At 35.5% G+C, this 24,696-nt stretch overlaps 1 protein-coding gene across 2 annotated transcripts in view; it reads left to right on the forward strand.

The window, feature by feature from the left end:
• COL24A1 (collagen type XXIV alpha 1 chain) overlaps positions 1-24,696 on the forward strand; it is a 357,598-nt gene that overhangs the window by 16,277 nt on the left and 316,625 nt on the right. For both annotated transcript variants that reach the window (XM_031969393.1, XM_031969394.1), the window contains one exon: positions 863-927. In XM_031969393.1, the coding sequence (XP_031825253.1) occupies positions 863-927 (65 nt within the window). The remainder of the gene's footprint in view (positions 1-862; positions 928-24,696) is intronic.

The following is a 24,696-nucleotide window of genomic DNA, read 5'->3' on the forward strand; positions in this document are numbered from 1 at the left end:
AATAGTGATACACTAATCACTAATACTTCTGGGGAATCACTAAACTAATATTAGTGAAATCACAAGACTTGTTCTAATCAAACCAAATATACTTATATATGTATTGTTATTCCAGAGAGAATGTAAGCTCCTTGAGGACAGGGAATGATAAGAAAATAATTGTAAAGTGCTTGCAAATTGTAACTGGTAGCTATTATTAGTATCTATTATTTTTGCCTTTGGATTACCTGCACCATTACAAGGTTTGATACTTGAGAAGTGTTTATGGATTCAGTTCCCGTCCGGGGTCTTTTGTGTTTCTAGGCCCATTTATCCCTTCCTTTAGTCAGGAAAACCTGAATTCAAATTCTGTTTCAGGCCTTTACTAGATATGTGACTAGGAATCATTACTTCTCTCTGTCTTAGTTTCTTCATCTGAAAAAGGATAACATTCAAACGGATGAGATTCAAATGGAGTAAGATGTAGAGCACTCTGTAAACTTTAAAGTAGCATACAAATGCAGGTTACTATTATTACTATTATTATAATAGTGGCATAGTGGCTAGAGTACCAGGCCTGGAGTAACTCAGGAGGCCCTGAGTTCAAATTCAGACTTAGATACTTATCTATGAAAGTGATCCTGTTTGCCTAAAGATTTACCACTTCTGTAAAATGAGAAGGAAATGGCAGATCACTCCAATTATCTTTGCCAAGAAAACCCCCCAAAATGGGATCAGAGAGTCAGAAAAAATTAAACTACTTGCTAGCATTATCATCATTAAAGGGCCTATTTCCTTCCAATTTCTGTATTAAATTTGGATTTTAGAAATGTAAATATTTGACCATAAAAGAGTAATTTTCCTTTTCTTTTTTCTTTTTCAGGAAAGCCCTGTTCCTTTTTCTTACACTATGTGTCCTAGCAGCTACTGGACAAATCCCAGCCCAAGGTGAGAAGGTTTCCTAGTTTCTGGGTTGGTTCTATAAAGGGTTGGCTGCCAAAGTGTACAAGCTACATGACTTTGGCGGCCATCACAGCTTAAAATGTTGCTGTGCAGAAACTAACAATAAACACTTCCATGGAGTACAATGTGAATGTGAGGGTAAAGTAACTAAATTTGGGGGAGAAAGTGACCTTTTCTGAGTTACTCAGATGTTCCATCTGAGAAATTGCTTACATTTTTAAGCAAACGCCCCATAAAAGAGAATACTCATATAGTGAAAAAGCTCTGATTGTGACCTAACAGCCTGTGGGCGTTCTTGGGGGTGGCCTCCTGGGACCCAGTTACCTTTGCACTTCTGGAGACAACACTGGCATATAAGAAATGTTCAGTCTGGATCTGCATCATTAAAATTTACATACTAGTGGGTTTGGGGTTTTCCTTATTTCAGATGCAGATGTTGCTTAGAACAGAGTTCAGTATTTCTGGTTTCTATGTTTGTTTGTGCCCTCTGGTTGTTGTGGTCCTGGGGTGGAGAGGGGAGGGGTTAAGAAGAGAGAGAATTCTATGGGAATTGCAGAAATGAGAATAACAGACTGGCAAAACTACTTCCTTTTCTATCCTATTAATTGATCTTTCAGAAGTTACAGAAATAGGGGATCATAGACTGTGAGATGGAAGGGACCTTAGTGGATGTCAAGTATAGTTCCTTTATTTTATAGATGGGGAAACTAAGGCCCAGGAAAGTTAAAAAGCAACATTATGCTTTATCAAACTTATTTTCTTTTGTGTGTGACTAAAAATTTTGCCTGAAAATATCTAACTTCAGTGAGGCAACTGTTTGTCCTTCATTCTGGAAGAGGACCGTGATTTCAGGGAGATGATGCTGTGACATGCAAGTGAATTGGATTGAAGTGAAGGATGGCTGAGCAAAATCACCAGCCTCATTTTCTCCACCAGAGCCATGTAGGTCAATGACAAGAAATAGAACAGGATACTTGGAGATGGAAATAGATATAAAGGGAAATTTTGGTCTTTTTAAGCTAACATCTTTAACAGGTCTCGGATTGAGGCAACACCTATTCAGGTGAGAAATGAGGCAAAGAATGGCCTCTTTTATCTGGTAAAAAAAAAATCATTCTACAAGGGGAAAACTTTCAAGGTTTCTGGTCAAAACAGAAACGATGGCTATTTATATTCATTTCGAGCCAATCAAGGTCAAAAAATCAAATGGGGTTTGGCCTGAAATCCATTGTTGGCCAATCAATGAGAGCCAGAAAGATTTGGTTTTAAGACCTGGTCCTTAAGAAAGAAATTTATCTGAGAAACTGCAAGATAGAACACTGAACTTGGAGTCAGAAAGGTCGGAATTTGAATTCCATCTTAAACACATAGTAGCTGTGTGATTCTAGGCAGATCAATTGACCTCTCTTAGACTTTGCTTCCTTATTTGTAATATAATAGCACACATCATACAAGATTGTTGTAAAGATTACATGAGTAATATACACTATATACATATATGTAATATGCATATATGAAATATTAAAATAAAGCCCTTTGCAAATCATAAAGGTGTATGGAAATGTGAGATGTTATTTTTATTATTATTACAATGGAATAAGTAATTTCCATGCCATACCACTTGATCTTCTCCCCATGGTTGGGCATCCAAAAGAAGAAAAAAATCTATTTGAAGAATAAGCAAGAACAGAATCTATATTATTTTATGTTACTTAGCTTTGTTACCTTATTCATTTTCAAAATACAATTTGTGATAAGACAGTGGTCAAGGAGCTTGAGGTTCTTTTGGTGTTAACAGCCTCTGGTATTAAATGTTACATATAAAATTTAATTATGTTTTGTTTAGCACACAGAGAATTGTTTTCTTATCTCGTAGATGTTAGTCCTATTGAAACAAAGAAATGAATTTTTAAGATGTTTTGTTGAGGCTTTTGTTTATGCTGCTATTATTTCCTCATGCCCTCTCCTCTTCTTCCCAGAAGTCTTCTCTGCAGCAAAAAAGTACAGTTATGCCAAAAAAAAAAAAAAAAAATCAGCTGTTATCCAGAGCTCAAGCCTAGTGTTTGCATGAAACTTTCCATATTGGTAGAGACATGCATCATGTCTGATACTTAATACTTTGCTCTTCATTGGTTGTCTACCACCTCTATTAGTCCTCTGATGTTACAATTGGCATTGTATTAATATGAATTCTTAAATCTTGGGGTCATCATGTTCCTGCTTTCTTTGCTCTGTATCATTTCATACAATCCTTCCCAAGGAGGAAGATTTTAGGGAGACATGCCCTCTTAAGTTACCCAGACCTGAGTTTTCATTTCATTTCATTGATTCATTATCATTTCTGACCTTTTATCATTCCAATGTCTTGAAGTCATGCTCTTAACCCACTTGCAAATACCAGAGATTTAGAAGCAGCACACCTGTAATCCACTTGCAAATACCAGAGATTTAGAGCAGTGGCTAGGGCGGGAATCAGGAAGACTTGAATTCAAATCTTGCCTCAGACACTTATTTGCTGGGCTAATTATTCAATCTTTTTGAGGTTCTTTTTCCTCATAATGTAAAATGGCGGTAGGGTAAGACCAGATGGCCTTTAAGCTCTTTTGGCTCTAAAATTATGTTCCTGTGATACATAATTTTGTGATCCCAAATTTTACCGTGACTAGTCAGCTCTACTAACACTCCTGATCTTAAAGATGTGTTTGGCTGCAGTCTTCCTGATATGGACAACTGGTGGAAAGAAATCAGCAGAAAATGTAGTCTGGTGCAATTATGGCATCCTTCAACCTATATGGCAGATCGGACTTCTCCGTGTAAATATAGCCTCATAAGACTAGATAAGGTAGAGAGATTCAAATCTTAGCACTGATGCTTATAAATTTTACAACTTTTTGCCAGGCATTTAAAGCCATTGCACCTTAGTTTCTTCATCTTTAAAATATGGAGATAACTCTAGGTGACATCTGAGTTTTCTCATAATTTCAAATTTATGATCTTACAATCCTGAGACATTTGGGCCATAGTGAAAAACTACATGGTTGATAAAGGGAGGTAATATTGTTCTGCTTAGATTGATGACAATATCTAGAGTTTTCTTTCCAACTTGGTAAAGGAATCATAGAATTTCAGAGTTTGAAGGGATTTCTGTATTCATTTAGTCCAGTCCCATCTTTAAAAAAAAATCCATGCCAGGCATGGTGCTACAAATTTGTAATCCCAATTTCCAGAGAAACTGAGTCTGGTGAACCTCTTGAACTTGGGATTTCTGAGTCAACAGTGAGCTAAACCAATCAGGTGTCTGATCTACATTTAGCATTATGCTGAGTCCCTAGGGGTAGGGAAGAGTTGACCAGCCCAGGTTGGAAATAGGGTAGATCAAAGCTCCCATATTAATCATAATAGAATGGGGAGAGATAGGGAGTCTCAGTCTTAATAAAAATAAATACCCACCACCTCCACTACCATCACTATCATCATCATCATCATTTCCTCTATAAAATATCTGGTACAGTCTCTGTTGATGATCTCTGGAGTGAAGAGAAATCACTACCTCTTATGGCAGTCATTTCTCCATCTGAGCAGCTTTCACTATTAAGAATCAAACCTAATTGCTTCTTTATAGTTTTTACAGACCAATCTTCATCCTATCCTCTGTGACCAAATCCAACAATCAAATCCATCTTCCACACAATTCTCTTATCTCAAACAGTTGCACATTTTCTCTTGGTCCTGATTTCATTATTTCTCCAAGAAGGAAAGTAATCCTTTCTGTTTCAAGACTTGGTATGCCTGATTCCTATTTGGAAACTAATCTGTATATTGAAAGCTTATTCAGATTTTAGGGAATGTGAAGTTTAAGCATATTACTTCATTTTAAAGTCTCAATAGGCATTGGTCCTTCTTGCAGACAGTACATAATGGTTTTTGTTGTTAAATATCACTTGGATTATTTAAAAGATCCCTTGTGCCCCATAGATTTTGGAATCCTATATAAAGGATATTGCTTTCCAGGAATGGATATGTCTGTGGCTTTTTTTTTTTTAATATATATAATTAAGAATGTAGACCAGAACCCCAAGCTCTGGGCTTATGTAGTCTAGGTTCAATCTTCTCTCATTTTGCCTTCAAGTAAGTAGAAGATTAACTCATTTCTAGGTCTCTATTAATGTGCATAAAAAAGTTCCAAGTTCCTAAATGCAGGTAACACACATTTATTAAGTACTTACTATGTGTCATATCCTGTTCTAAGTTCTGGGAATATAAATATAAGGAAAAATCCTGCCTCCAAGGAGCTTGCATTTTAATAAGGTAAGACAACACCAAAAATAGAACTGGAAAGTGTGATTGAGAATGAAGACTTCTTTTTAGGATCATAAAGCATCAGAAGGACAGCCAGGAGGGGGATGAAGCATGGCTGACCCCAGAATGGAGGCTCCTATAAGGAACTCACCAATGGGAGGAGGGGAATGGCATGACAGAGGGATGTTCCAGGGTAAGGAAGTTCTAAGCATTGAAAGAAGTTCTATGATGAAAAGGCAACTAAGTCATGGGGGATAATGGCTAGGATATGGAGGTCTAGATCTGAAGAAAGAAAGACCTGATTCAGATTCTGCCTTCGACACTGAATAACGGATCTGGGAAAATCAAGAGTAGCCTTTTAGTCCAACCCAGTTATTCTGGTTTTGTGTGTGTGTGTCTTAGCATCAGGTCTCCCTGGCTTGTTCAGGTTGGAGGGCTAGTAGCCATTCAGGGCCCTAACCCAACCTCTAATTGTCATGGGAGCTTTTACCTGTTCCATTTCTGACTTGGCTGGCTAGGCAGTCAGGTGGCCTTCCCTAATCTCAGAAATTCATCACATTGATGCTGAACTTAGTGTTCAGAATTCAGAATTCTTTCATTCTCATCCTCTCTGGTAGCAGGAATGTTTACTACTATACAAAGGCTCACTCATACTTTCTGAACAAAAATCTTCACCACAAATTATCTGGTGCTGGTTATCTAGCCTCTTCTCAAAGACCTCCTATGAGATGAAAACTCCTTTCTCTTAAAGCATCTCATTCCTCTGTAGGGTAACTCTCATTTTTAGGACAGTGCCTCGAGGTCAGGAAAACCTGGGTTCAAATCTGGCCCCAGAAACTTCCTAGCCATGTGACTCAGCTCAGCAAGTCACTTAACCCTGTTTCCCTCAGTTTCTCCTATGTAAAATGATCTGGAGAAGGAAATGGTCATGAGAAGTCAAACTTGACTTAAATGAAACAACAACAAAATTTTAAGGGGGTTTTCCTTTATATCAAGTCTAACTTTCTTTTTTGCCACTTTGACCCATTGTTCCTTCTACTGGACTCTAAGACCACACAAGGTGGCATAGTGGATAAAATGATGGGCCTGGAGTCAAGAAGACCTAAGTTCAAATTCAGCGTTAGATACTTATAGCTGGGTGACCCTGAGCCAATCATTTAACTTCTTTAAATTCATTTTCCTTATCTCAAATTTGAGGGAAGATAGAGTCAAGGGCCTTTAAGACACTTCCAGTTCCAAATCTAAAATACTATGATAGTTATGTGTCTCCTGAGATTTCTTTTTAGGTTCAATCCTCACAGTTCCTTCAACCAATAATCTCATGGCACAGACCTGAGGCCCTTCATCTTGATTTGTCTTTTTTTTTTTCTGAACACTCTCTTGCTTATCAATCACAAGACCACTGATTTACAGTTTTTCTTTATTCTTAATTCTTACATACTGTCATAAAGTGGGCACTTTAACTCAAATGAGATAATTTCTAAAGTGCTTTACAAGGCTTAGAGCATGATACATATCATATGTTATTATTCTAGCCAACTCTTTTCTCATGGGTGGGTGTGTATGAGTGTCCTTAAAGAACAGACTATTCTTTACAAGAGGAAATTCTTTGAGTTCATATTGCTTTAAGTAGCTAAGAATAACAAGGAAGAAAGCAGAAACCCAGATTTCTGCCTTCTGTCACCAAGACTTTTGAGATAAGGTGAAAGAAAGAAAGAATTGCCCCCTTTTATCATTGTTGTCAACAGTTTAGATGGGAAGAGTTTTAAATAATTTTCCAACTATTCCCCTCCTGCTCCCTATTGCCACTGCCACTGCCACAACCACTACCACTATTATCACCACCATTATCATCACCACAACCACCTCCATCACTATCATCATAATCATCTCCCCACAACCACCATTACTGCCACCATCATGTAACTATTCTGAAGATTAGGTTATATATGGTAACTGAGGACATTATTCACTCTTGTTCTCAGAAAAGCAGGCAAATATACACAGAGGAAAAAATAGTTTTTAGGAAGAGATTTTGAAATGGTAATTAATAAAATAAAAATAACTGGCATGCATACGTCACATCATGCTACCTCATGGCTTAAAATGTTTTATATGCAATATGTTATTTGTAAACCTAATGAGTTAGATTAATTTCTTTTTGTTTTTCTACCTCCAGTACCTAAATATTGTAGGATCTTAATATTTGATGAATTTAAGTGATTCTTATAAGCATCCTAGAAGATAAAGGACAGAAGCTTCATACCATTTTTAAAATGAGGAAACTGTGGCTTAAATGAGAGGTTAATTCTATAGCCACTGTCAATGTTAAATCTGACAATTAAACTTGGGTATTCTAGTCTAATGCTCTCTCCGTTATATCATGCTTCCTCTATATTACTAGAAGGGAGGGATGATATTTCTCTTTTGCTTTTCAGGTCCTATTTACAAATTACAAATTTTATGTGAAGGCCAGAATTTTTAGTCCTTCTGTAATCATAAAGTTTTATGACTTGTTCTACTTTCCATCCCTAATAAAAGGGGAAGCTAAAAAATCCAAAATAATCCCAGACATTTAGCAAATAGAAATGTATGCTGTTCAAAGTGAATGTGGAAAATAAATATACTTATTAGCAACACGAAACCTGGAAAACAAGTAGAATAGGGGTTAGTTATCATAATGAGTATGTCTTGGAGTGTTCCCTGGCTTCCCTTCTTAAGGAGTGTTCCTTCCTAATTAAAATCCCATCTTTTCCAGGAAACCTTTAACAACCTCATGCCTTTCCTCTGATATTTCATATTTATCCTATGTAGGATTATCCCTTATCTCTCCCATTAGACTGTAAGCTTTTTTCAGGTAAAACTCTTTTTGTATACAACCCCAGTTCTCAGCATAGTGCTGGCATACAGTAGGTACTTGCTTAATAAATGTTTAGTTATTGATGAATGGATGGATGGATGCGATGCCAGGAAGTTAAGTGCTTGGACATCCAATAGTGCACATTCATGTTCCTCCAGGAATTCTATCCTATTCAATGACATGATTAGTTGGTATTGATGAATATATACATTTCAAGCCAGGAGGCACCTAAAAGTTGGAGCTCTAAGAAGTCGTGTTAAATATTAATGTTCTTGAAATATAATTTATCATGTTTTATTATTGCTTTATTGCATAAGATGCCTCAGTGTTTGTTACTTTAAGCTGTATTTTGTCCAAGAGAAAGCATAAAAAGTCTTTTATTAACAGATGTAGAAGTCTGGTAGATGTTTTGAAACTCTGAGTTTGGGTTACCACTCATGACAAATGATCGTTTTTCATGGACAAATTCATTGTTTTCAGAATGGATATTATGAGGAATTGGCAGGCACCCTTCCTTTTTTCTGAAACAGTAATACGCTTTCCCTCTTTCTCTGTCTACGCTGGTTGGCTCACTGCCACTAAAATCTTGGCACTGTTACAATGTCTCTAACATGATGACTAACCACTATGCAAGGTGTGTTCCTAATTTCCAGCATGTATGCCATACTAAGTTTCACTATCTCAATGTCTGAAAACTACATATGTGCAAATCTCAATGGGTATTTTCTAGAGGCTGTTTCCTAAAGAAATTAATCTGAAAATGTTTTGATTATAAAGACAGAGGCAGTTCATGTCAGCTAATTATAGGAATCCCCAAACATTTTCAGCTAAAGCCCTCAGCAAAAGTGCTTACAAATAGTTCATAAAAATTCATTTAAATGTTTTATATCTAAGGTTTATGTCTCGTAGTAGATACTTACCTTCAAAATCTGTCAACTTCTCCTCCCTATTTATCTTGAAACATCCTTTATACTACTATTCAATAACCCTAGTCATTTTTTCACATCTTAACTTTTCTTCTATCAGGATATAATCCATTTTGGGGAGCCACAGAATTCATTGTAGGAAGCCTAAAGGTGTTGTAAGAACTCTTTTAGATATTGTATTCTGCAGGCTAAAAGCCAGGATCCTTGTGGTGATTGCTGACTCTGCCTTTAGTTGATGTCTCATCAAAGGATCTGTGATCTTAGAAATGGAGGTGTTCCTTCCAATAATGCAGATCATAACTTGGGTGACTTTTGTTCATATTCTCCTGTAAATCTTGCACAAGGTGTCTATTCAACAGAAAGTCCTTTCTCTAGGTCTTTTCCTACCCTGGAGATGCCTCCATCAAGAAATCTACTCTATAAATTATGATTTTTTAAAGTCCAAATCATGGAAAAGCATGAGGTCATGTTCCCTTTTATTCCCAACTTTACTCATTCTCCAGACTTTTCTACCCCTTTACCATCAACCTTTGTCCCCTCTTCCATTTTCTAGTTCTTCTTTATCTATTTTCCTTCTCCATTAAAAGGAAACTTCTTTGTGAGTAGGGACCAATTGTTTTTATTTGTATTCCCTGGGTTTAGCATACTGCTTTGTACACAGTAAGCTCTAAATAAATGCTCTCTATTCATTATCTATGTTTTTTCCTTCTTTTCTACCTTCCTTCTTTCTTTCCTTCCTTCCTTTTTTCTTTCCTTCCTGCCTTCCTTTCTTCTTTCCTTCCTTCCTTTCTTTGTTCTTTTTTTCTATAGTGTAGGTGGATCTACATGTGCATTATCCTTAGCCACTATTACATGATAGTGTGCTTTCATAAAACATACTTTCATGCTTTCATAAAACATACATACATACAGCAAGCCCTTTGGTTGGCTTTCAGTTTCACAACTTTAGCAACTGTGATATCTTCTGACTCATGGCCACACAACATGTGACTAGATAATGTGGAATAAAGTGGAAATATGGCATTTTTCCAGTTCATTTGAATTAGATAATCCAACTCAGTAATTGTAATTGAAAAGATTAATCCATTTTGAGATGTGTATTATCCAAAAAATTACCAAGTCTTTAATTAATTATTGAAGATTGGCTAGAATGTAATCTTGAATAATTTATTTAACTTTGTTGGCTGTTTTATCTGCTTGTAAAATATGGCAAAGAATAGAGCTTGCCACAAATCATCAGGGTGTAATGAAATTTTAAGTCACAGATTTCATCACTATTTTTGTAACACCTTTTGTATATGGCATAAACTAGATGCTGTTGAGGCCTCTTTTACTTATCCAAGTCTGTGATTATTTAGGCTAGTCTTATCCCTTAATTGTAAATATTATTGTGGAAAACTCAACTGAGTCCTGGTCCCTAATGACCAAAGCAAGATGTATGAAATTCAACACATCCTCTGGAAATTTAAACATATCATTTATGACTTTGGCTGAAAATAAATGATGATTCTAGATAACTAGGAGACTTTAAGTTCAACAAATGGATAGAACTGGTCATGTAAGAAATATAAATAGAATCATAACATGGCCTCTTCCATCCTATAAAATGGTGTCACATAATTCAGTATGCCACACAACAAAGAATGGAATATACACATGAAACTAATTCTATTCTACAATTTAAAACATACTCAGGATTAACTGCCATCTAATCTCTTTGATATTCACCACCATTGTAATCTTTGGAAAATGATTTAACTTCCCTATACCTCAGTTTCCTTAACTATAAAATATAATGCTTGGAATAGATGGTATAAGAGATCCTTTGTGATCAAGATTTATAGGATTCTGTGAAATAAAATTTAGTATTTAATATAATAAGTATTTAATACAATATTATACTTCATGGATCAACTGTTGTTTGTACTCTCATATAATCTAAATCTCAGTCTAACCATGGGTTTTCATTCTCCATTCTTTACCAGGTACTTCTAAAAATCCTCTTAGAAATAATCTACCTAAGAAACTGAAGTCCTTCTAGATTAGGGGTTCTTAACCTTTTTTATGTGTGATGGACCTAGGCAGTCTGATGAAACCTTTGGTCCCTTCTCATAATAACTTTTTAAAATGTATAAAATAAAATACACAGAATATATAAAATGTATAAACTAAAATATAATACAATTATATTGATATAAAATATAGTTATAATTTTAAAAAGTTTTTATATAATACCCATTCTAAGTCTTTTTAACAAGATCAAAAAATCCTCACTGTATTCCTCCAAAGTGTCATGTGAATGACTGACCTTGGGTTTTCAAAGGTTATGATGGAAGAATTCAATTTCCGGCTTGTTCTACCATATTGGAAAAGCTTTGAGTATGGTGTAAGTGACAGATCACGTCTACTGTATGAGAATTAGTTTGACTAAATATGGCGAGCATTATCACCAGTAACATGGTCTCTGAGTAAACACATTTTAGCCAGGTGACCTTTGAAATAGATAAAAATACAAGGAGTCATGAGTTCTATGAAATACTTTTCTACTTTGGCAGCAATGGCAGCAAAGTAGAAATAAAGAGGGGGAGAAAGTACAAAACCAAATGATTTTTAACTTGCTATAAACAAAGCAACTCCTTGCTCTCTAATTATAAGATTATTGTCAATGACCAAAATGATGATATACCACTAGGTCAAAGGGTCTTTCCTTTTTGGTTCCATGGAGTGTCTGGGAAAGCCTATATGCCCTTTTGGCAATCTGGGGAAGTCAATGTACCTGTTCTCAAAATAATATTTTTAAATGTGTAAAATAAAACACATAGTATTTCAAAGGAATTTACTTATACTGAAATACAGTTACCAAATTTTTTTAAAGTTCATGGGCCCAGGTTAAGAACCCCTGTATCAGAGACAATTAGAGAAACTCAACCATAATGATAATAGCATTTTTATAAATGAAACTATAAAATGTAAGGCAGTTTCAAATGAATGGAAGGATGACGTGCAAAACCAAAGGAGTTGGCAGGGATCACTTCATCAGCCCTAAAAACAATAAAAATGAAAGAAGATTTTCTTGAATCTTTGATCATTTGTTCTTATAGTGCATATGACTGACATATGGAAAAAAAACTCCATACAAACACATAAACACACCATGGAGGTAGTTGTAGCTTAAGTGCCATCATCCATTGAAGAAAAGGAAGAGTAAGAAGTTCCATGTAGAACTTGATAAGATGCTCTAAATGAAGTCAACGTATTCACTGATACTCAATCACTTTGATGTGATCTCCTCAATCAGAGGAGAGAATTCTAAAAAATAGTTAGAAAATATAGTTTAGATTTAAGAAATGAACCAGATGGTATATTTGGAAGAGATCTTGGAGATGCTCATTCCAACCACTAGGTAAAGACTGGAAAGTAATGATTTCTTTTTTTTTTTTTTTGAAAGTAATGATTTCATAAAGGATCAAAGATCTTGGGATGGAAATAGCTTGTCAAGTCAAAATCTCTGTGGAAAAAAAAAAGAATTATTTATGTTTACCTTGCATTTGAGAAGATGATATGATTATACATCCTTCACAATTTAGAAATAGTTAAGAAGGAAAAAAGGAAGGAAGGAAGGGAAAAAGGAAGGAAGGGAAGACGGGAGGGAGGAAGGGAGGGAGACAGAGACAAAGAGAGAGAGAGAGAGAGAAAGAGAGAGAGAGAGAGAGAGAGAGAGAGAGAGAGAGAGAGAGAGAAAGGAAGGAAGGAAGAAAGGAGGAAGGAAAGAAGGAAGGAAGGAAGAAAATCTGTCCAGTAGAAAGATCACCAGCCTTGGAGTTTTTCTCATTTCTAATGAGATATTAAACCCAGAAATGAGAATAAAATGACATAAAAAAACCCAGTAGATACTTTGGTATCAATACACATTATGATAACTGTTTAAACGCATGATATTTGAAAAGAAGATAAAATCAACCGTTAATAATCAAGATCAACCATGAAGCAAATGACTAAATTGCAGATAAGACCAAAGCTTCTCTCTAGTTTGGTCCAAAGACTGGTAATGTACAAATGTTGGTTATCAACATTTTCAGTACAATCCCCAAATTACAAAGGGGTTGACAAAAAAATAACAATTTAAAAAACAAAATTCTTGAATTTTAAAAAGTGAAACTTACCCAACTGTGACAGTTTCTCCATAAAATGTTGACTCAAGGTAGAAGCATGAAAAGAGGAAAAAACAATAAAGTAAAAAGTACACAGAAGAGAACAAAAGAACAACCTACAAGGAAGCAAAGATTGACAGTCATGAAAATACAACTTCTTTTATTATTATATATGTTGACTTTAAAGGAAAATTTATTGTTACATATTTTGAATCCTTCCTGATGTGCTGCTGGGCACATGACAATGTTTTCCTTTTTAAATTTTTTCTTTTATGTCTTTCTTTTTCTTATTTTGTATTCTGTTCTAAATAAGTAAATATGAAAACAAAACCAAAAGACAAGATGTCATGGGATAAGTGCTAACTTCAGTAATACAGAAGTTACTTTGTTGTACAGTTCTCTGTGACTTCATAGATCATGTGGTTATTGATTCAGAGCTGGAAGAAAACTTCAAGGTCATTTAGTCCAATCTCATTTTATATATGAGGAAACTATAGTAGAAAACTAAACTCACTTAAAGTCACAGAAGGTACTAAATAGTAGAGTTAAGATTTGAACTCATGCCTTCTGATTTCAAACCTATTATGAAAATATTGCCCTTTTTTCTGTTTTTTTTTTAATAGCCTTTTATTTACAGGTTATATGTATGGGTAACTTTATAGCATTGACAATTGCCAAACCTCTTGTTCCAATTTTTCCCCTCCTTCTCCCCACCCTCTCCCCCAGAAGGCAGGATGATCAGTAGATGTTAAATATATTAAAAATAAATTAGATATACAATAAGTATACATGACCAAACCATTATTTTGCTGTACAAAAAGAATTGGACTCTGATATATTGTACAATTAGCCTGTGAAGGAAATCAAAAATGCAGGTGGGCAAAAATATAGGGATTGGGAATTCAATGTAATGGTTCTTAGTCATCTCCCAAAGTTCTTTTGCTGGGCGTAGCTGGTTCAGATCATTACTGCTCCATTGGAACTGATTTGGTTCATCTCATTGCTGAGGATAGCCAAGTCCATCAGAATTGGTCATCAGAAAATATTACCTTTTAAAAATGATTATTGCTAAGTATTGTTATAAAATATCATTGCTAAATGTTTTAGGCTTTATTAATTTTAAGACTATGTAACAGATATGACATGACTATGGGGTGTTACTGTCATGGCAACTTATGTAACAAAGAGAAATACTAATAAAGTCCCTAGTCTTCTGTAACTGTGTGACCTTAGGCAAATCATTTAACCTAGTTTCCTCAGTTTTCCCATCTGCAACATGAGTTGGAAAAGGAAATGGCAAATACCTTAAGTATCTTTGCCTAGAAAACTCCGTGGGGTCAAGAAAAGTTGGACACAACTGAAATAATTGAATTGAAGAGAGAATACAGAATATTCACCTATTTATAGATAAGAGAATTTCTAAAGTGGATGTAGAGCTTCCACATACTTTTTATACTAGAGTGAAGAAATGTGTTAATTTTTTTAAAATAGAGAAAGAAGGTTTAAAAGATACTGAGTCTTTTGATCTATAGTTGAAAAATTCATTTCATGATGAAACTCTCTAAACTTACCTAGACAGCTTCTCAGATAACAGAGAAGTAATCCATTGCTAAGCTTGTACTATAAGTCCAGGACTTGCATTCCACTGGTCTAGCCTTTTAGAACCCAGATTCCCCTCCAAGTCATGAAGTAAGGAAAAAAAATACTTATGGAGAACAAATAACCACATCACTCTCACTAAGTAAATTGTGATACTGTTGTGTTCAGAATAAAATTGTTGATGAAATAATTAGTTTTGTGCTATTTTATAAAAGGCCTTTTAAAATAACTTTGAAAGCTTATAAAGAAATATTCCACTGAGATTTTCTTTAAAGGGAATAGACCCCAACAGAATACTTGAGAACCGCTTTAGTTAATTAGGTTATTAGATCAGTGAATTGTCTGCCAAGTAGAATTCTAAGAGAATAGTGACAATGGAACTTCAGTGAAGTCAGTTTGATCATGGATAAAGATTAGGAAAGGTCCAGGACATGGAGTGAGATGCTGCTGAGATGGAGTGTGTATAGTTAAGGAGGACAGTGGGTGGAATTTTATCTGCTGGAAGGACAGAAATGGATTCCAAAGGGGATAGAAGAGATGACAGAAAGAGAGGGCATAGAATGGGATTTAAGAGGCAGAGAATATGGACCACTTCTTGGGTTTACCTATGACTTGCTTTACCTCACTTGGCTCTAAAAAAAAACCATCCTCTACTCTAGAGCAAATCAGAACCTGTCAATCCTCAGAAACAATCAAATTCACACTCTTAGCTGGACCAGATTCCAGTGTCTGCTGTCTTCCTGTATGGAATGATTTTCATGCAAAAATTATTTAGAATGCAGCCACAACTTCTCAAATAAGGGGTGGGGAGTGGGGAAAGAAGTTTTTAATGTGACATTCACAAGGCTGAGAAAGCACAGATGTTTTGATGTTGATTTAATTTTTCTCTCATGTTTCTTCTATAAGTTAGACTCTTGTTGAGAGTTAACCCTCTTTACCCTGTATTCTAAATCCCCCTTCTTTGATCGTAAGTGATGGGTTGCCAGGCACTTTTGAGAATGAACTGGAAAAGGGTAAAGTTAAATTTTAGTGTTCCAGATTTGTGATCTTTTACAGAGGGCTTTTAAATTTTATTCTTAAGTGAAAACTTGTATGGAATCTTTATTCCTTTATTCAATCACCACATGTTTTAGAATGTTTCTCATGTGTCTAGTACTGGTCTAAGTTTCATGGAGAATATTAATGATGTAGAAGATATGGTCTTCATAACTAGAGAATATAGAAATTGTTCACAAAGTAGCCTGATTGAGTAATGAAAAAATATAAAGTAAAAGAGTAATCAAGGTAGATAGATGGATGGATGGAGAGATATATAGGTAGAGAGATATTTAGATGAATCGATAGGGGGATAGACAGATAGGTAGAAAGATAGAAGGATGGACAGAAGGATAGATAGGCAGGGAGACAGCTGATAGGTGGATAGTAGTTAGGATATAGATAGATGGACAGAGCCCAATGGAGGGAGAGAGAGAGACACACACACACACACACACACACACAGAGATACATATAGAGAGAGACAGTCAGAGAGACAGAGAGAGAAAGAAGAAGAGAGAGAAGAAAAGGAGGTGGGAGAAAGAAAGGAAGGAAGGAAGAGGGAGAGAGAATGAAAGTGAGAGTGAGAATGAGTTAGTTAGCTAGATGATAGACACTGATTAACATTTACTGTACTCCAGGGACTGTGTTCAGTAAAGCACTAGGAATACAAATAAGAAGTAAGCAAAATATGATCCTCAAGGAACTTATGTTCTAACTGGGAGAAGGCAACAAGAAGAAATAATATGGGGTGACATGGAGAGGAGATGGCTTAGAAATGGTATGGAGGCCTGATCTGGCCATCAGACATAAACAAATTCAAAAGATTCAGAGGTAAAGTCTAAAATATGGTGTGTGTGTGTGTGTGTGTGTGTGTGTGCGCGCGTGTGCATGTGTGTGTGTTAGCACAGGTAAGAGTAATAGCTGGAGTGCAGGCAGCATAGTAAGGAGATGATTGGGAAGTGATAGGAAGGAAAGGATCTGGGCAAGATGAAGTGCAATCTCATCCTGTTGGCTTTGAGGAATAAAAGGAGATGAAATTAGATTTCCATCTAAAGATGTGCTTTAGATCATTTCTGAGATGATCCTGGGTTCTCAAAGTTTATGCCATTAATTTATAACCCTCAATCAGATTCTTCCTTGCTGGGATGGCTTCCAATATAGTTCTGGTAATGACTTAGTCTGTTGTCCAAGGGCCAGCAATATATCTAAGTTATAAAAAAACTCATCACCAGGAGGTAATCTCTAACACATAATCTTCAAACTATAAAATAAAGTTTAAAACCTTTAGAAATAATATTTTGTAACAATACTTAGTAATAATCACTTTTTAAAAGTGATAGTTTCATAATAGGTTTGGAGACAGAGGGCCCAGATTCAAATCTTACCTTTACTCATTAGTACCTTATGTGATTTTAAGTGAGTTCACTTCTCTATTGTAATTTCCTCATATATAAAATGAGGCTGGACTAAATGAGTTTAAGGTTCTCTTCCAGCTCTAAATCAATGATCCCACACTCTATGAAGTCACAGAGAGGCTGTTATCCATGTTACTGGAGATAGCACCCATCCCCATGATATCCTGTTTTCTTGTTTTGTTTTTATCTTAATATTTATTTAGAATAAAATACAAAATAAGGAAAAGGAAGACAGAAAAGGAAATTTTTTTAAAAAATGAAAATAAAAGAAAACATTATCATGTGCCCAGCAGTATATCAGGGAGGATTCAAATATATATAACCATAAATTTCCCTTAAGATGAACCTCAATCTTCCCTATTTCCATAGTAAATTTTTAAAGTGGAGTTTTTTCTTCTTTGCCATTTTCATCATTCTTTAAATACTTTTGTTTAAAAGTATTAATGTAAGTACCTCTAATCATGAGGTAAGAGGATGGTGCCTCTGCCTTCACTTCAGCTGTTCCCTCTGACCTGGAACTCCAAACCTTGAGCTCCACTCTCCTGCAAATGCCTGCAGCCCACAACATCACTGCCCCACTGCCTCTGCAATGACTGGGGACTGGTTCCTTCTTGCCCAGGGCTGCACCTCTGCAGCACAGCTGGGCCTGGTATTCTTAACTGGCAGAGGTCCCCTCAGTCTTCCCAGACTCAGACCCCTGACTCCCCATAGTGTCCCAGAGGTGAAAGTTCCTGTGGTTCAGGCTGAGGCTCCATCCCAGCTCAGATAGTTTCAGGATGTCCTACTGGTTGTTTCTGCTAGAACTAGCCTGAATGTGTTTATATTTCACACTGTTAAATCCTGGTCTAGGACTTTCTTTAGATCTTCTTGGGTTGTCCAAGGAGGGCCCCTGCTCTGTTCCTAGTCTTGTTTTTCACCTATTTGCCCTCAGGCAAAATTTTGTTCCATTTTGGGGGAAAATTGAGAGAGCTTGAAATTTTCCACCATTTTCCCAGAATCCTTCTCTTTAAAAAATCAAATTTCTAAGCCAACGAAAATACCATGGCCAAGCATGTGGTGAGTACATACAGGATACAACACATTTCCAACAATGACCTATGCATAGAAAGTGGATTAAAGAGATCACCTAGAAAACACATGGCCACCAAAAAAATAAGATGGAAATGGGGGTAGGAATGTCCAAGTTCTCCAATGTAAAAAAACAAAAGATTTATGAGAACTACGCCAGAATGTGTGGCAAACTTTCTGTGTTGGAGATATGGGACAACAAACAAGGATAAGAATGACATAAGATATAAAGATGTGGATGAGTTGATATCTGAGCTGAACTTGGGAGAAATGACATTCTACATGTGCTGAAGAATTAAAGAAGAGAAGGTTGAATCTGGGCCATTCAAAATAATAAGATAGTGAACATTTACATAGCATTTTAAAATTTAGAAAGCAATTTACAAATATAAACACTATTCTCACAACAACTCTGAGAGGTAAATTCTATTATTATCTCCATTTAATAGATGAGGAAATTGAGGCAGACAAAAGTAACGTGACTTACTCAGGATCACTTACACAGTTGGTGTTTAAGGCCCTGTTTGAACTCAGATCTTTCTAGCTCTAGTTCCTTTATTATCTTTACTGATTTACCCATTTGTCTGTAATTGGAGTATTATTTTATAAATATTCCCTGATTTGAAAAAAAAAAAGTTGTCAGTGATATTTGTTTTGAAGTAACATTTAAGTCATTGATTCATTTTAAAGTCTCTATGTTAAATTTGTTCATTCATAATGGACCTTTAGTTATTATTCTTTAGCATGAATTAGCATGTGACTACTGAATAGGATCGTAGAAGAAAAATTCAATATTAGAGAAAGGTTGTGCAGTACTTAGGGTTGTATTTCCAAACTTTTATTCATCCCAGACTTTGCATGCTATGCAATCATTATAAGTATAGCTAATGCTAAACTATTTTTTAAATTATTATACCATTTATATTAAACAAGTTATTCCCTTGGTATGAAAAGGGGATCACTGGGAGTAGAGTAGGGATGCTGGAGAATGTTATTTTCTAACTAAAAAAGTTATTAATGTGTCACTTAAAATAATGCTGGTAGGTATGAATGTAGCTATGGAGGGTAGAGTTGGCAGGCTGATACATGATCATTTCTGCCTCCTCCTTCTGCCTGGTTGGGGGCAGAACTGGAGAATTCCCAAGCCTTTCTGATCTACACCATATGCCCTGAAAAGGGATGAATTGGACCCAGAATTAAATAGGAGAATGAGTTTGCTGGACAGCATTTAGGAAACTGCCATATGCTAAATAATCCCATGTTACTACTTGATATAAACCCAAATTTTTGAAACCACCAATATTCTCCTGATAATTCTACATGGCTGCAAGTTTTTGAATACCATCATCTTTAAACAATCAAATTTGTAGGTCAACCAAAAAGCAATCGACATTCACACAGTGGGTACACACAGAATATAACACAATTTCCAAGAATGACCTATGCATGGAAAGCAGAATAAAGGATATCTAAGAAGCATGTAATCAGAAAAAGAAGATGGAGATGGGGGGAGGGACTACCATGTCAAAAATGCCTGGATTCCTAGTATAACAGAATCAGATTAAAATGCAATTGGAATATATTTGACAACATAAATAAAAATAAGATAGAATAAAAATAATATTAATGTATGGTTTTCCAAGTCACACTATTCAGGATTCAAGGATTTTTATGTATGGTTTATTGGCTCCTATCTGACTTTGTGGTTTAAGGAATGATCTTTCCTTTGGGAAGTCTTCCTGCATTTTATTATATTTCTCTCTGGTGATTTAATCCGTCACTCTGTCACAACTATTAGCTCACTTTTTAGCCCAGGAGCAAAATAATGGCCCTAAGGTCTAATCCCCTCCTCTGTAATTTTATTGAGTCTGTATCAATTGAAAATAATAGCTAATAATAATGATGTATGTTATATATATTTATATATAGCTTTATATAATGCTATTTATGTACGACTTCAAAGTTCACAAAGTACTTTACATATCTCAGTAAATCCTTACAACAACTCTGAGAAGTAGAAGTTGCTGTCTCCATTTTACAAATATTAACTGAATCTGAGAGAGGTTATTTGATTTGTTTAAGATCATATAGATAATAACAGCCTAAGGCAAGATTTGAACTTGGGTTTTCCCAATTTCAAGTACTCTTTCCACGGTACTACCTGCTTTCCTCAAAAAATGAAAACCTAGTAACTGAAAATAATATCATCACAACTCAGAGCTTCTAATTCTAAAACTTTCTAATATTCAAGCTAAGGTTTGGCTTTTTGACTTAGTTTAAATGTATGTTTTTCTCCAGCTTTACCCCATGCTGCCTTGTGTTTGAAGTTTGAAAATCAGAATACAGGCAACACTTATGTAAAGCAAACAGAATACATTGCAATGTCTGGTGTTAGTATACAGGCAAATGGAAGAAAAGTAGACCAGACCTTTTTTTTGGAACTTCCCTTAGTCCTTAAAGAGCTTGACTCCCAAACTTCTGCTCTGTGATACTTGTAGACACTCTCTGTTTTCTCTCTTCTTCCTTTTAGTCTTTCTTTTTGCCTGTTGTGCCTGTGGTCCTGACTTTTTCCATTTCTGTTCATTAAATCCTGGGTAGTGAAAAGAATACCATCTTTCCACAGCTGCTGCTTAAATCTTGCAGTCCCCACTGTTTCCTCTCTGTTTATCCTTTGCAGACTGTTTGTGACCCTATAAGAACTTTGGAATGTTACTCATCTGCCTTCCAGTTCAAAGACTACAATTGTCTCTAATCATTCTCAAGTTTTACAAGATCCTATGAATTAGAAATCCTAGGATTCCAGTCAGCTCTCAAACATTTAATATATGAAGATGATTTATGCAAGGGTTCTTGACTTAGAGTCCATGAACTTACCTTTTAAAAATCATTTTGATAACTCTATATTGATATGAGTAGTTTCCTTTGTAATAATGTATGTTTTATTTTATGTAGAATAATACAAGACATTACTCTAAGAGGTCCATAGGCTTTACTGGAGGCACTCATGATATACAAAAAGGTTAAAAATCCTAGCTCTATACTTTCAGACCAAGGCAATTTATTTTTTTTATTTATACATTTTTATTTATACTTCATAGGGATTTTTGTTTGTCCTTCTGGAAAAGCACCATGACATCAGGAAGGTGATACCATGACATGCATATGAATTGAATTTAAGTGAGGGAGGGCTGGGCAAGATCACCTGCCTTATTTTCCCCTTCAGAGCCATCTGGGTCCAGTGGGCAGATATAGATCCGGGACAACTGGAGATGACCCTCATTTAATGATGGGATTTATAGGGACGAATATTCTATTAAATCCACAGATAGGCTAGAGATTCTTCAAGTTTAAATTTCAAATGGAACAAAAGAAGAAAAGTCAAAATGTAGAATAATTTTATGCTTGAACAAGGTTGGGACCATGTAACATATAACACATATGAAAGGAGATCAACTCATATAAAACCAATTGAGGCAGAGTGGTACAAGAGAAAGATCAGATTTAGATTCAGAAGACCTAAGTTGTTATCTTGGCTCTGCAATTTTCTAGCTGTGTGCCTTTGGGTGTGAAGAAAATGTTGATACCCCTTCTTAATTTAATCAGCATTTATTCAGTTCATTGTAAATTAAGCAGAATAAGATTAAGTTCAAATTAGTTGTATTAATTAATGCTATTAATGTTATGATTAATCTATGATGTATTGATAGTTATGTTAATTGTATTTGATTTTTCAGCTAATTAATTAAGAATGCTATTATTATTTAATTATTATACTAAACCCTTTTCTCTAAGTGTAGAATTTGAAATAAGGTACATTTCTTCAACTGTAGTATTTCAAGTAAAGTTCTTACCTTCCACTCCTATGAATTACTACCTCCACTTCCTAGTGCCTTTGCTTGAGAACAACCTCTTGGACCTTAGGAGCCAAACACTACTGTTTGATGGATTGTGGAACGTGCCTGCTGATATGGCCTGCCATTGATGGCCTGTAGTTAAAAATCTATAATTAATGACCTGTGAAAGGCCTGTTGACAAAATGCTTATGACTGATGGACATTGTTAATCCTTCATGGCAGTTCTCCCACTTTTCAAGATTAGTCAGAGTAGTTTCCATGCTTTTGAAGAAAACTCCTAAGAATAAGGGGACCTCCCAGGGATTCTCCAAGATCTAAAAAGCCCCTTAGTCCCTTAGCACTGGGTTCCCTTCCCATGAAGAAGGTTTTGAACTCAATTGATTAGGGACCTCCAGACTTCTTAATAAATTAATTGATCATACTTGGAGCTCTGCCTCATTAACTTGTGTTACAGATTGGAATTTTGTGGCCCACATAGACAAAGGTCACTTTACTTCTCAATGTTTGCTTCTTATATAAAATGAGTTTAGGCTATATTTCCAAGGTCTCTTTTCAGTTCTGAATTCTGATCATTTCATCATATTTAGAATGACAAAGATAATTATGAATAAAAAAAGCATTTATTAATCCTTTACACTGTCCCACACTCCATGCTAATAACTGGAATTCAGATAGAACAGTGAGAATCCTTAATCTCAAATTCTATTTGAAGGATAACATGAAAATTCATTACAATTCAATGGAAATGTATTAAATATCTACTGTGTACATGTCACTAATAATGTATCAACCTTATTTAAGCCACCAATTTATAGCACCACCCCTAAGAAATTATTTAACAAGTAGTTAAATAGGATACTTCAATATTAAATTCCTTTCTGACTTCCATCCACTCTCCCTTCTGACTACAGATAGGTCTAGACTGGTGCAGATTAAAGAATGGGAGAAGAGATAGCATCATTTAGATTCATTCCGAATATTTCCATTGAGCTGGAACCAATTACTGCATTTTACATAATTATAACTTTGAATGGAATGAATTCAATACTTGCAGCCACTTTATGGGATTCATTATTTGTACTAATAGGGGAACTGGCTGCCTATTACAATTATGAAAACTTGCCATCCATATTTGTTGAAACTGAGCTCTGCCACTCCTGTGGCTAACATCTGCAGCAAACAGAAGAGCAATCATTAGGGCTTCTCAACTGAGGCTTTAACCATAGAGACCTTTCTTCTCTCCTTTTTCCCGGCATTAGTTTTCTCTACCTTTTCTTCTTGTTCTCTTTGACATCCAACTAATAGATTCTTTGAAAAGAAAATCCTTTTGAGAACTTAAACTTCCTTAACTGTTGTCTTCAAGAAGGTATTTTATAAAAATCCAACTTTTAGTCAGTTCTTGCCTCCTTTCTATTTTCTCTTCTCCTATCTCCAGTCATGAAACATATTAAACACTTTGTCTTCTCATTTTCCCTCCTGGCTATTTCAGCAAATATTTAAATAATTTCACTGAATATCAAGAGTGTTTTTGCATGCATTTATTATTTATTCAACAAACATTTGTGTAAAGGGCTGAAACTCTGAATAGGTGCACTGGAATCAGACAACCGAGCACTTAAGGCTAATTACCTATTGAACAATACTCTATTAGCATATGCTTGGAAAATGGCCCTTCTCACTATTCTGTGCTGACTTGATCTTTTGGTGTATACAGATAATCATAGGAGGGATTAGAGGGTGGGGTAAGATAAGCCAGAGTTATTTTGGAGGAGGAAGAGGAGAAGGGAGGTCAGTAGGTAGAGAGTTTGTGGCTGTTTCATCCATCTCCTTTACTTCTCCCCCTAAAGACCAAGGACTTTTGCTTATCCTGACTCTGGCTGATCCTGAGGCCTCCAGGGAGCTAACAGACTTCACATGTTTGTTTGAAATCTACTGTAGATATTGTATATTAGGTTCATTGAAGCTTTTAATAATGGGCTAAGTTTTGCCCTCTTTCTCCTTGACTTTTGAGATAGACTGGCTCCTCCCTTGGATTTCATGCATTATTCTTTCCTTTTCTCTCTTGGATTGTTCCTTTTTGGTTTCATTTGCTGGATCATCTTCTAATTTCTTCCTTCCTAAGTATAAGTGTCTCCCCTATAGCTTAATACTGAATTCTCTTCTCTCTCTTAGTGATCTCACCAGTGATCACCTCCTTGTGACTGCCCTGATCCCTTCCATGATGATTATCATATACATGTATATGTGCATGTATACACACACGTATGGATATGTACATATATGTATATGTGTATATAATGATATTGTATATACATGTGCCTTATGAGCATATATATATATAGTAAAGCAGCAGAGATTATGACTAGAGATTTTATATATATGACATATCATGATTTTATATGCGTGCATTGTGCTATACATACTGATCTTCTTGTGTTCGAATCCAAATTCAGACACTTACTAGCTGGGTGATCCTGGGCAATTCATTTCAACTTGTTTGCCTCACTTATAAAATGGGCTGGAGAAGGAAATGGCAAACCACTC

The sequence above is a fragment of the Sarcophilus harrisii genome, chromosome 4, assembly GCF_902635505.1.
Source record: "Sarcophilus harrisii chromosome 4, mSarHar1.11, whole genome shotgun sequence".
Classification (NCBI taxonomy): Eukaryota; Metazoa; Chordata; class Mammalia; order Dasyuromorphia; family Dasyuridae; genus Sarcophilus; species Sarcophilus harrisii.